Here is a 14,187-nt window from a genome sequence, read left to right on the forward strand (position 1 = left end):
TAAAATGAAATGTTACGGAGTTTTGCTTTTTTTTTTTTCCCGTTTGAGTCGTGACATCATATATAGTTCTGCCCCTGAAAATGATGATATAACTGACCCCCATCAAAATTACAACACTGTTTCTAAATTCAATGAAGAGACCATTTATTTAAAGGAATTGATTCAATATATCAAATACCTACTCCATTATAAATATACTACGGAAAGAGAACACAAAAATTAATAGCACAAAATTCTCCCTTTCACCAAAAGATAAATGCTTCCAGTTACCAAAAACTTACCATTTCATCTTTTTCCCATTTATCTGTGTTACTTTTGTCTTGGTTGACTACATAACCAGGAGGAAGCCAATTCACAGGGGGATCAAATATTGATACCACCATGCGGCTGGGCAGTCCCTTCTTTTTTCCAAGCCGATACAGATTACAGTTGCTGACCTTTAGCAGAAAAAATTTATAAGATACTTATCTGCAAATGACCACAGCTAAAATTTATACCAGGCAAATAAACATACTTGTAGCTAAACGTTCTTCGTATTACTACAACTGGTCATCAATTACTCTCGATGGCAAATACTGTATTCGCATATTTTCTATATCCTTCATTGTAGTCAGATGAGAATCTGATTTTCGAAGCAGATCAGAAAACACTGATATGCCAATTCCTCGTAAAGTCAGAACAAAGGGTGCATACAATTTAAAACTTCTGCAAACACAACGTGATGACAGCAAACGCAAAGTGTCACCTGGGACTGTGAGAACAGAAAAGAACCCACAGAACAACTCTAGATGTCACAACATTCTCAGTGAAATAAAGGGGGGGGGGATGCCACAAACTCTAACTATAAAGTGGAAACTGGCACTGAAGAGAGCCAAGAGAATTTTACACTCCTAGACTCTAAGCCACAAATATCATTTTAATTATACTGTTTTCTCAAATATCATTCCTTTGTTTTGGACGGCACTTCCAAGATGTTTTTGTTCAACCATTTTAAAATAGCAAAAGGTATAGCTTCATTGCTTACCCTCTGGTCTGTTTTTCCTAAGGACTCCACGTCCTCTGTAGCTCAGTCAAATCGTACCTTCTCTATCCAGAACTATCTAGTAAAAACCTGGGAGTCAGGATCTAGAACTGTCGATCTCATTTGCATTTTCTATAAACTCGGTTCCTTTTTTCTTTATTATTATTTTATTTATTTATTTGATAGAGAGAGACACGGCGAGAAAGGGAACACAGCAGGGGGAGTGGGAGAGGGAGAAGCAGGCCTCCTGCTGAGCAGGGAGCTGATGCGGGGCTTGATCCCAGGACTCTGGGATCATGACCTGAGCCGAAGGCAGCCGCTTAAGGACTGAGCCACCCAGGCGCTCCGACTCGGTTCGTTTTTATGGAAGTACTTCATGAGCCCCATTTCCGGGGAACTTGATACCACTGAACAGGCACCCACCCCGGGAGGGGCACCTGGCCGGCCATCCCTGGGAGAATGGCGTCAGCAAGACCAAGGAGCAGGCCCTGCGGACCACACAGCTGGGAGGGGACAGGTGTCTGCACACGTCACCGTGTGCAGCATGCCGTCGGAAATGGAACAACTCAGATCAACGCCAGCATCCCTGTGCTACGAGGAGACAGCATCACGGATGGCAGGAGAGGATGAAGATGGCCATCACAGTCAAGGTCAGACGGGGTGGGGGTTGCGGCGGGGGTGCGGCAGGACGGGATGGGTCGGGAAGAGCTCAGCGCTCCTGAGCTGCAATGCCTCATGGGCAGAACTGGACAAGTGGCAGCGGGAAGAGCCCTGAGAGAGGAACGTAGTGGGGCTGTGCGTGCCTGCAGCCTGGATGCGGACCAGAGAGGGGCTCAGGCCTGGTCAGGACGCAGGACGTGTCCGGGGCGTGAGCACGTGGAGAAGGCCGTCCTCCAAGACCAGGCTCAGGGAACAGCAATGACTCCTATAGGACTTAAGGAGTCAAGGCTTTCCCCGCAGACGAACAGATGAAACTTCTGAAATGTACGCGAATTTCTGTTACGTAATAGAGGGCACTGCTGCTTCCTACTCATCCTCGGTCTCTGACCTTCCCTTCCTGCAACCAGATGATGATCACTCTTACGAAGACTGTTCCCCCAAACCGGACCTCAGTCCTAAATTCCAAGTTACCCGAACATCTCACTCAATATTCCACTTCACGTTCCATGAGGTCTGAAAAACCCCACACCTGACCCTTATTCGCACACTTGTGCCTCTGTCACCACGAGCGCCGCCGTCACCCCCAGTTCCCCAGCTTACACACGGCCACCCCGGCAGGTGTCTCGGCCCCTAATCACACCGACAGGCAGCGAGAAGGGTGGCGAAGGGTACCGGCTCTCGCCTCCAACACCTCCCCGACGCTCTGGTTAGGCAGGCGACCTTATACAAATAATTTAACTCTCTAAACTAATAAACTTTCCCCTCTGCAAAATGGGGACACATTATCTACCCCTTGGGGGTTCGCTGAGAAGCAAGGGCTGTAAATGCTCAGGCTGGTGTCTGGCTTTGCAGAGGGACTTCAGAGGTGCGGGAGACTGATGTGGGACGCAGGGGAGAGTGACGGTGTAGAGTGAGGTCTCTAAAGCCAGACCGTCTGGGCTCCGACACATCATGCCAGGTGACCTCGGGCAAGCTGACATCTCCTGCACCAGTACCCTCCTCCGTGAGCCAGGACTACTATAAGTATACGCAACTGTAAGTAAGATTACAAACTACAGAACTAAATTAGGCGATTAATGTACGTGAGGTGGCGAGAGTGCTGTCTGCCTAAAGGAAGCACTTAGCTGAGCTACAACTCCTCTTCCCCCGACCTCCTACTCACCTCGGCCCTCTCCTCTCTGCCACAGTTCTGGAACTATCCCATTCTCTGCGGGCTTAGACGTCTTCAAAGGCCCAACGGATTGCTCAGCTCGGTTTGGTTTTGCTTTTCCACTCAGGCTGCACGCCGCTCCCAGAGCCATCCTCTAGAGCTACCAGCTCGTGGGCATGAAGAGTCCCTTAGGGGGCGCCCGGCTGGCTCAGGCAGCTGAGCACCAGGCTCCTGATTTCGGCTCAGGGTGTGATCTCAGGGTCATGAGATCGAGCCCTGCGCTGGGCTTAGCACTGGGCAGGGAGCCTGCTGGGCATTCTCTCCCACCCTCCCCCCACCGCTCTGTCTAATAAAAGAAAAAAGTCCCTGGTGCAACATTCAACATGAGTGCCAACTCCTTCGCCCAGCACTGAAGGCCGTCCCCAGCAAAGCACCGCCCGCCATCTCAGTCTCGCCTCAGGCGCTTCCAGTCTACTCCCTGAGGGCGGACGCGCTCTGCCGGTCCTTCACTGTGCTCACACACCACGAGTGCACCTCTTCCATGAACGCCTTCTGATCACAAGCGACAGTCCTTCCTTCTGAGAGTTTAGGGCAGTTAACAGCTTTAGAAGCTATTTGTCAAGCAGGTACACGGGCACCTGTGCCACCTCTCTCCGCATCGGGTGAGCATTCTAACTTTGTGGCGCGTCCTCCTTAAACCTGAACCCACGCTGGTTTCGGAACACACCCTTCCTCCGGGCTCTCAACCACCTGCTCGGAGCTCCGGCCACACGGGCTCCGGCCACACGGCCTTGACCGTGCAGAGTCACCAAGCTAGGGGAGGACGACTCTTTCCCTTCCTCATGCTCCAAAGCCTTGAAGATGGGCTCTTCCACGCAAGACCCGTGTTTCATCCACGCCTGCACGCCCCGTGAGCCGAGACGGCACCGTCCCGAGTAAATGGTGAACTGGATGAAATTAAACACGAGCTGCCGGAGTGACCATGCCATGCATCTCCTTACGCCCCGCTCAGGATCCAGGCAGCACACACATTCTCCCAAACTGTCCTGGTGGACCTGGATTCCTACCAGTAAGCCACACGCAGATCAGCTAATGCCCACCCAAAACCCAAGTGCTGCAGCAGTGAGAACCACACAATCCCTCATCCTCTAGAACCACTCGACACCAGAAGCCACTCGTAGGCAGCTGACCCGTTGCTCGAATTGCCCCAGATAAAAACAGCCTCTTACCTTTTTGCTTCTCATGTATGAAAGGCGGCCCTCGTGAGCATCAGGGTAAGTGCAAAAGAGATACGTGGTGATGGCGTGCTTTAAAAAGGAGTCACCGAGCATTTCAAGCCGCTCCAGGTTAAATCCATCACTAGCATTGGAAAGGGTCAAAGCCTGCAGAATAAGTCCAGGATTGGGGCCAAGAGTCCTCGAGGAGTACCCAGGACACAGGCTCTGCTCGGAGCCCGTCCTGTCCTTGAGCGCTCGAACAGCTTCGGTAGTACCAGGCATCGCGGCCGTCGTGGGACTTCCATCTGAGGTAGATTTGTGAGCATTTCCATCAAGGTATTTATTACTCAGTAGAGTACATTCATCGCTGGGCTTGGGCTGGTTCTCGTAATTGTATAAATTCTGAATGGGATATGAGGTAGTTGGTTGTACAGGTATTTCCTGCTTGTAGTAATTCAGCTGATTTCCTTGGCAAAAGTCTCTGTTAGCTAAATCATAACTGCCGTTGGCAAGATTTTTATTGTAAGAAAGACCATTAATTGCTGTAAGATCTGTTGAAACTTCAATTTGGAGCTTACCAGGTGACTCACTGAATACCGTCCTGCAGTTCACAGACATTTGGTCATGATTTTCTAGAGAGGAGGTTCTATTAGCACCTTGACGTGCAGCATATTCAGGGACTACAATTGTGCTGTGCTTACAGTAATTATCACTTTCAGCTGAAGAGGAGTTAGCAATTGAGATGAAAGATTTGCTGTCAATAGATTTTTTCCACCCGAAGTCTAGGTTAGGGTATCTGCAAAGACATTTTTACGACTCCGTCAGATCCTTCAGAAGGGCTAGGCTTAGAGCGAGAACAATATGCAGATGACAAATATATCAAGTAAAGATCGCTAGAAATCAGCTCCACTTCAAAAGAGAACCAAGTCTCCAAGACAGACACCAGAAGTCCTGGACTTCTGCGGTGCCCATCAGGGAGGGGCACGGGGCTTGCCGGGCTGCTATCCCAGGCCCTCCAGCTAACCAGATGCTCATTTCCAGAACGCCTCTCTGTGCCCTGGCTTCCCGCACTTGGAAGAGGGGCTAACAACCCCTACCTCCTAGGTTGTCCTAAGTGATTAAGTGACCTCATAAAGGCTCTGGCATTTAAACCAGTGTAGGACACTGTACTAAGTATTCGACAAACGCAGTTGTGACTTGTACTAGTCTATTTTCACGTTCCTTAATCCCTAGAACCATCTTGGTCTTGACTACTGGATAACCCAAATTAATCAGAGTGGGTAAGCCAGTACTTTCCTGTTGATGCAGCCACTTTCCTAGCGGGAAGAAAGTGAAAAAGACAAAGAACATATTGAGGCAAGTGCCATTTAATATATGTTTATAAAAGAGGAAGCAGCCCTAAAAGATCAGCGTGGTTACAAAGAACTGCTTCCGTTTTCACTCTGACTGGCATGCCTGGAGGAGGAGAGACCCCCTCCCCTTCTGTGACTTTACAAGGACACAGGAGTCAAAGGATGTGTTTATTGCACATATGAGACATCTGTGCTTTTCTTCTTAACCTTTTAAGAATTATTTTATATAAAATTAAAACTTGAACTGAATTCAGTTCTTTTGCAAATAGGATTTCATGACCCACGTTCTTGCCAGCTACCGGCTCAGGCATACCTAAAATCCACGGGAAGTGATCGGACTCCCACACCAGCATCGCTGGCCGTCTGGGCTCTAAGCTCCTCTGCGGTCAAAAGGCAGTGAAGGCGATAGAGTATACTAGGGAGACAGACTGCTTTTCTCCACAGTGACGCTGGAATCGGATGGATAGCACAGAGCTCTGGAACCAGTATCTTTGAATAAGGAAAAATGTGGGTAAATATAAAGCAAACACACAAAAGAATAAAAGATTAAACTTAAGGTCATTTTCACTAATCGGATAAAGACAAAAATCATAAACACTAGTAAAAATGTAATTTTTAAAAATAATCCTTTAAGACCAAATGGGATTTCTAGGATTTACAAGGACAAAATGGATCAATGAACCAAGTATAAAAGCAAACCTCTCACACTTCTACCAGAAAGACATTCAAATACAAGTTAACACACAGTATTACCTAAAACATAACACCACGCAAGGGCTGGGAAACTTACAAAAAATTCATATGTCACTCAGTTCACTTGATAATATAAAAGCCAAACTTATCCTTCAACATATTAAATTATCAAGTAACAATGAGCACATTACCTGTTTATTCTGCAGACTTTCCCACTTGGCTTTTCTCTTTTCAGCACTGCTCAGAGGAAGAGCTTTCCCCTTCTGATTCAAATGGCGTGGTGTCAAAAGATTAAGTCTGTAAGAATTTCAAAATATTTTATCAAACAAAAATAAAAGGGGTGCCTGGGTGGCTGAGTTGATTAAGCGTCTGCCTTCGGCTCAGGTCATGATCCCAGGGTCATGGGATCGAGCCCCATATCGGGCTCCCTGCTTGGCAGGAAGCCTGCTTCTTCTCCCAACTCCCCCTGCTTGTGTTCCTTCAATCACTGTCTCTCTCTCTCTCTCTCTCTGCAAATAAATTAAATAAATAAAATCTTAAAAAACAATAATAATCAATCAATTGATAAAATACAAGCAAGTCCCTGCTTCACAGTGGTTCCACCCCTTCAGTGTGCGGACTCTGGACCCCACACTGGGCAGTCTTGCATGTGAAGGGTCAGTCTCCCGATTTGAGAGAGTCTGTAGGTGGGGTTGTGGGGACAGCGAACCTGTACATCTGTCTACTGACCTCTACAAATAATGCCTCGCACGAGATTTCAGATGTCCTTTCTGAAACCCCCTACCTTGAAGATGTGTGGTCCACATCCAGCAGTGGCTGGTTGAGATTGGTCAGGTCAAGGTTGTACTTTGTTTTATAATATTCTGCGAAAGTTTCATACTCAGGGGAAGGAAATTTACTCAGTGGGGTAAGATCAGTGTACACATCAGCTACATAAAATCGATGAGGCTGATCAAAATTACGGTATCTACAAAAGAAAAACAATGCACTTAGAGACAACTCTTCTCAACAAATGTTTTTCTTATGAAAATGCAAATTATGAGTAAATTTGAAGGCTAAAAATAAATAACTGAAAATTTCAATTCTAAATATTTCAAGTGGGTATAAGACATTTATAGTAAGTGAATACAGATGCTCTACTCTACTATTAACCACGTTCTAAATATCTGTGCTTCGCCAACACATTAATGCTAAACAGCACCTTTAAATCTCTCTTCATTTCACCACTACGCAATACCCCACCAACTGAGCAGGTACCCTGCATTCCTTATATGCTACATGTGAAAGGCACCAGCCGCACACACACACTGAGACCCCACTTCCGGTGTTCATAGTTTGATGATAGCTAACATTTAAAATACGGTTTTAACAAAGAAGAAAAAACATCAAAAAGACTAAACTACAGCCAGCACTCTAATTATGAAAAGTTCCTGTATTTAAATTTATTGCTCAAAAAGTATATTCCCTTAATTTTTACAAAATAAGAAAAAAACTATTCTGACTTACTACTTCATTGCACTTAATACCATCCATTATTCTTTATAAAAAGTTTAGGAAGCTATTATTTACAATGAAATCCTTTAAGACTTTGGGGATTAAGAGGATGAAGATGTTCAGAAAGTCTTTCGACATCACTTAGATGATCCGAGCTTCCCCAGGTGAAACCCCTCCGCCAACGTTGCTCCTTCCAGGTGTTGTTTTGTACAAGAGGAGGTCAACCAGGGAGGACAGGCCCACCAGGAAGAGACACCTAAACTTCCTACTAGTGACCTCAATGCTAGAGCCCAGTGATGTTTCCACGCGAACAAGTGAATCTCCTGAAATGAAATACCACCACCCCTTTGCTTTCCTCTTAAACACCTACCTTGGAATGATAACTGCATCCTGGTAATCTTCTAATTTAAAAACAAAGGGTGTTTCTTTTGAATACTTTGTACTGGGAATGCCTATGCGAGCTTCAGACTTCTCAATATCTTCCATGAATTTAAAGTCAATGTCCAAAGTGCTGGAGTCATTCACTTAGGGAAGGAAAAGACTAGCTTATTAAAATGTACTACAGAGAAGATTCTTACTTACACCCTCTATTCATGGATGTGCCTCAGGCAGAGCTGTCTCTTGTAAGAGAGTTCTCTGGCATCCACAATGAACTAATGGTAAGCAGACTCCCCTTACTGAGCTAGTCTCAGCGAACACTTCAGAGTCCGGGCCCTGCTTACCAACATTAAGAGGTAGAACACAGTATGCCGAATCAGCGTCTGTGGGTTTAAATTCTAGTGCAGGTTTTTCAAGCCGAAGAATATGTGAGAATATATACTGGTGAAGTCTTGTAATCAACTCAAGCATTTGTAGAGACAACGTGAAGCCAGACTTCTTCAGCTCAATGGATATGGTCACCTCTCCAGAGCGTGTGTACACAGGAAAGTGCGGGATCTTAGCAAAAACAAAACAGAGCATCCCCAAAAGTTAACAGGTATTTTACCCCGTTATAAGTATTTAACCTCAGAGGAGGAATGACACTTTCAATCTAGAAAACAGAAGGGACACCTTGACTTTAAAATACTAAGTGTTCTGAGATAACAAAAAGTAGTTAGTTACTCGTAAATAGCTGTTCCCTTCTTTTAAAACAGAACAAAATCAAAAAGGTATTTTTATGGGAGTCATAAGGAGCTGACTACCTGAGGTATGGGTTTGGCTGTCAGTATTCCAAAACATCTGGTGGTATCTTCAGGGGGATAGAGCTTCCGCCTTCTGAAGTTGAGTTCATCCGGCAAGGGCGTCGTCAGAACCATTCCTATCACATACAGGTAACAGGGCTGATCGGGTTTGGGATAGCTATCCCTCAGACATTCTGGAATCTAGAATCGGAAAGAAAACCTAAGCATCAAGATCACGGGTAACAGCCTCTTTTCCAGATACTGGCAAGAAAACAAATTTCTTCCTAGCTTCACTAAAAGCTGATGAGAAAAAGGTAAGAAAATACACAGGGAGAAGCCCTTCTCACCTTGGGCAGCAAGGTGGCCTGGGGTCACCTACCTCATTATGCACTGTTGACTAGATAACGAATACCAAATTATATAAAACAATCAAATCCCGCAAGGTCTCGTCTTAGAAACAGTATTCATTTGAGTTATTTCTTTTGATTAGAGAATTCTTTTTCTCCCTTGGGATTTTTAGACTCTTAACACTGTAGAGTATCAGAAACAAATGCAAAATTTAAAAGTCCTACATGAGGGGTGCCTGGGTGGCTCAGTGGGTTAAGCCGCTGCCTTCAGCTCAGGTCATGATCTCAGGGTCCTGGGATCGAGCCCCACATCGGGCTCTCTGCTCAGCAGGGAGCCTGCTTCCCTTCCTCTCTCTCTGCCTGCCTCTCTGCCTACTTGTGATCTCTCGCTGTCAAATAAATAAACAAAATCTTTAAAAAAAAAAAAAGTCCTACATGATTAGACAAAGATAACCTTGATTAACTTCCGATATACTGAGCGTCCTCCCAACTTTTTCCTACATGTAAATGCAGATAAACAGATACGCTAGTATTTTTTCTGTTACCTTTGGAACGGCACAATAAAGACTGTCATCACCCGACCTTTCTCTCCAGTCGCTACAAAGAGAATATCTTTCCTCTCTGTATCATTTTTAATGGCTATCTAATTATATGAGTAAACTATAATTTAATGAATCTGAGATTCTTTCTTAAATTTTAATACTCGTACAACCCCACGCAGGGGAGTCGTGCGGTTTCTGAGGCTCAGGGACATTAGGGGTTGCATGCATAGTTAGAAGGCACAGAAACACTGCCGAGGAGACAGTTATAGTGACAGGATATCAGAGAATCCAGAATGTATCTGTAATTAAAACACTTTATTATTAATGACGATGTGCACCACATGAAACGAGTCCAGTGGTCTCTGGAGTAAATGTTAGAGTAGGAAAGCTGGGAAACAAGCATTTCAGGCAACAGGTCACATTCTTCATTCTTAAAAGAATGACATGATTCTGAATCTTGAAAATGCTCAAGTGAAAACTTTTTTAGAAGTAGCAACTCAATGCAATTGCAAAAATAAAACAAAAGAACCACACTTTTAGGCTGCTAAGATTTTTGCTTTTGTTTGCAATTCTTATGGGGAACAAATATTAGCAGATATTTTTAAGTCCTTCAATCCAGCATGGCTCTAACTAGAAGTCGGACTCTGGGACGTCACAGTGTACGAACCCCGCCAGGAAGCCACAGATGCAGGCAGACGCCATGCGCGGGCAGGTCACAGCCCAGCTCCTGACAAAGTGTTGCTGTCCCCACGCTCATCCTAGCCGGGCTCCCCACACATGCAGCGGGCACCCTTTCACGCGCCTATTTTATCCTGCGAATCCCCTTCTTTCTCAGCCCCAAACATGAGTAAAGCAAAAACCTTACCACTGAAGTAAACGAAACAAAAACTATCTCTTTAAAAGAAACACTCATTCTGGATCGAATCCTTCTCAAAGGAGTCCACACTCCTTTTGAGAAGAAAAACGAAAGCAGTGTCCTAAGTGGGCAAGTGCCCACAGTGCAGGTGGGAAGGAGGGGCTGACTGGTCTGAGAGAAGCTGTCAGGGGAGGAAGTGAGCAGAGATCCCAAGTGGGCCAAATTACAGGGTCAGGGAAGGCAAGCAGAAGAATGTCGATTTGATGTGGCAGGAAATAAAAAGTCAGAAAGGCTAGATTTGTATTCGGTTCTAACCAATACTAACTGCTTTTGGGTAGCACTGTCTTCGTTTTGTAGAACCTGGTCTTCCTGGAACACTGGTCTCTTCTTCATCATGTAAATCAAGCTCTTCCTCATATTTAACAGTTTCTTTCCCAACTGGCATCAAATGGTCATCCAGTTCACCTAAGAAATGTAAACACAATGAACACAAACAATCCAGATGTTGCCTCTCCACGAAAGAATCCAGAGCAGTAGTATTAGAAAGCAACTAGAAAGGTAACGAAATCTAAAGCATCTGTACTTTTTGTGACACAAACTGATCGGACATGATGTGTCAGACAGTCCACTTAGGCATTCATATATTCAGCGAGCAAGGCCTCGAGTTCTAAGAGGCAAACATGGCATCTACACAAGGCACAGCACAGGGAGCGGAGTGTAGGGTACAGGGCCAGCACTCTGTGCCAACGGAGGCAGGGCGGGGTGGGGGGAGCTGCACATCTGGTGAGCAGAGCAGCCCATGGAGACTCAATGCAATCACTGAGTGGGACACCTGGAGCCAATGTACATTGTGTGTCAACTCTAGTTCAATAATACTGAAATAAAAATAGCACATAGCCACTGTTTCACAAAGTCTATGGAAAACGAGGCTTCCCATTAAAAAAAAAAAAGAGGAATCTGTAAACTAATTTGAGAGACTGACCCATTGAAACACAAGTGTCCATAATTCAGCAGTGACAAGAAGACTTCTCTGTATTGACAAGGAGTCAGGAAGGGGAACAAATACAGCACAGCCGTCTGCAGCAAGCTGAGGCCATCAGGAAGCTGGCCCATCAGAGGACCTTCAGGTGACATCAGATCTCCACCCATCTTCACCACCACCCAGTGAGAGCAACAAGGTCAGAACGCTACAAAATCCTCAGAGAACGATCAAGTCCTTGACATGCTTCTGTCTGACAATGTTTTCAACTTTATTATGTGCATGTGCTTTTCAAATGCTCTTACCAATTTTGTGCAGTTTTTCACAGCAGATGAGAGCTACAACTCTTTCAGCCAATCGGATACAACTCATTGGTGGACCCTGAAAGTAACAAAAAACATTTCCACTGTACATGTGCGTAGCCATCTATCATTAACACATAAAACTTCTATGAAACCAGAATCTTTAAAGCCAAACTTTTTATGAGAGCAAAGTGGTTTATTTTGAAAAATGCCAGCAAGTTTGTCAAAATCCTAATCTCCAGAGTTGAAACAGCCATTTTTAAAAGTCCTGCCCAGTATAACCTAGATAAGTTATAACGAAGATTTGACGATTTTAATGTATTTACATTTCAGTAAGATTTTAATGTAGCTTATTTTCACTAACCTACAAATATGAAAAAAAAAAAAGCAAAGAGATATCAAAACATGGCTGTACCATACACGTTAACAGCACTGACAACTTTTCATGTGCAACAGAAATTAGTCACCTCAGGATATCTGGAAATCAGTCCTGGGACCAAGGACAGCAGTCACACAAAGGCAGATTTTTGAGTGAACAACAAAACGGCTAGAGAAGCCCAAATATATTTAATACATTCTGTCCCTCAAGTGTCTAAGCCACAGCTGAATGTTGGTATTGGTAAGATCCTAGAGGGGACTTCTATTTATCTACTCGGACAGTCTACTGAAGGTCTGGACATGTCACTGACCACAAGAGACTTACAAACCTATGCTTAAGAACAGATTTAAAGCTAAATTTCCCTGTAACTTGCGCTGGCGTAGAGAAGCTGAAAAACAATCCATTAATGACATACTTGAAAAGCACAATCATTTCTTTTTCTAAACTTACAACAATGGAGGCTCGGAGAGGTGAGTTAATTGGCAGATAAAGAGTTGAATAAAATGTACCATCAGGCAACTCTCGGGTTCTACATTTAGGAGCTAGATGAGTGAACGGGTCACTTGGTAATCTAGCACAGTATCTGTGAAGAAAAAGAAATGCTGATGCTAAATCTACACCTGGGAAATGGAGGAAAAACTCTGTATCGACATTCACAGCCTCAAGTTTGATTTCGCACGTCCCTCTTCCCCGCTACTGGATTGGCATTTATACGTGAAGCTTGGGCTCCACCGCTCTGAACTTGGAATAAGATGGAACAGTGCTGTCCAACAGAATCCTCGGCAGTGGTGTTCTGTGTCTACACTGTCCAACGGGCCAGCCACTGAGCACCTGACATGTGGTGAGGCAGCTAGGAAACTAATTTTTAAATTTTATTTAATTTTAATTAAAATTACAACTTGAATTTCAATAGATATATGTCCAATGAAACCACAGAATACAAAATATACGGTTCAGAATCCATTGAAAGAGAACACGCTGCTAGTCTTTGTTCCTTAATATCGGATACGCACCACAAACTCTCAGGCCCTGTGCAAGGAAGACGTCAGAAGAGGCTGGAAGGACAGCCCAGTATCGACACGACGGAAGGACAGCCCAGTATCGACACGACGGAAGGACAGCCCAGTATCGACACGACGGAAGGACAGCCCCGTATCGACACGACGGAAGGACAGCCCCGTATCGACACGACGGAAGGACAGCCCCGTATCGACACGACGGAAGGACAGCCCCGTATGGACACGACGGAAGGACAGCCCCGTATCGACACGACGGAAGCACAGCCCCGTATCGACACGACGGAAGGACAGCCCCGTATCGACACGACGGAAGGACAGCCCCGTATCGACACGACGGAAGGACAGCCCCGTATCGACACGACGGAAGGACAGCCCAGTATCGACACGACGGAAGCACAGCCCAGTATCGACACGACGGAAGCACAGCCCAGTATCGACACGACGGAAGCACAGCCCAGTATCGACACGACGGAAGCACAGCCCAGTATCGACACGACGGAAGGACAGCCCCGTATCGACACGACGGAAGGACAGCCCCGTATCGACACGACGGAAGGACAGCCCCGTATCGACACGACGGAAGGACAGCCCAGTATCGACACGACGGAAGCACAGCCCAGTATCGACACGACGGAAGGACAGCCCAGTATCGACACGACGGAAGGACAGCCCAGTATCGACACGACGGAAGGACAGCCCCGTATCGACACGACGGAAGGACAGCCCCGTATCGACACGACGGAAGGACAGCCCAGTATCGACACGACGGAAGGACAGCCCAGTATTGACACGACGGAAGGCAGGAGAGCAAGAAGACCACCCCCGCTGCCCACCACTCCCCCACAGTAGCAGCAGGCGAGTGTTACAGGGCAGGGAGCTAGCGAGCTTCAAGGATGCGGAGACTGAGCAAGAAGGTGCTGGGACAGGAAGGTCATCGATGGGGGCAGGACGCGTACATGGAAGGCACTGGAATGAGCAGCCGCCCCGTAAGGTCACAGCCTGTGCAGTAAGGGCAC

General features: G+C 45.9%; 1 protein-coding gene across 7 annotated transcripts in view; it reads right to left on the reverse strand.

The window, feature by feature from the left end:
• DICER1 (dicer 1, ribonuclease III) overlaps positions 1-14,187 on the reverse strand; it is a 71,831-nt gene that overhangs the window by 13,361 nt on the left and 44,283 nt on the right. For 6 of the 7 annotated variants that reach the window (XM_013057434.2, XM_045073265.1, XM_004754744.3 and 3 more), the window contains 11 exons: positions 12,603-12,735; positions 11,777-11,852; positions 10,818-10,957; positions 8,769-8,948; positions 8,310-8,523; positions 7,958-8,111; positions 6,878-7,060; positions 6,285-6,390; positions 5,714-5,889; positions 4,061-4,844; positions 282-437 (listed from right to left, as the gene is read on the reverse strand). In XM_013057434.2, the coding sequence (XP_012912888.1) occupies positions 282-437; positions 4,061-4,844; positions 5,714-5,889; positions 6,285-6,390; positions 6,878-7,060; positions 7,958-8,111; positions 8,310-8,523; positions 8,769-8,948; positions 10,818-10,957; positions 11,777-11,852; positions 12,603-12,735 (2,302 nt within the window). The remainder of the gene's footprint in view (positions 1-281; positions 438-4,060; positions 4,845-5,713; positions 5,890-6,284; positions 6,391-6,877; positions 7,061-7,957; positions 8,112-8,309; positions 8,524-8,768; positions 8,949-10,817; positions 10,958-11,776; positions 11,853-12,602; positions 12,736-14,187) is intronic. The other variant, XM_045073267.1, reaches the window with a different exon arrangement.

Source organism: Mustela putorius, unplaced genomic scaffold, assembly GCF_011764305.1.
Source record: "Mustela putorius furo isolate JIRA1106 unplaced genomic scaffold, ASM1176430v1.1 tig00000129_pilon_pilon_pilon, whole genome shotgun sequence".
Taxonomy (NCBI): Eukaryota; Metazoa; Chordata; class Mammalia; order Carnivora; family Mustelidae; genus Mustela; species Mustela putorius.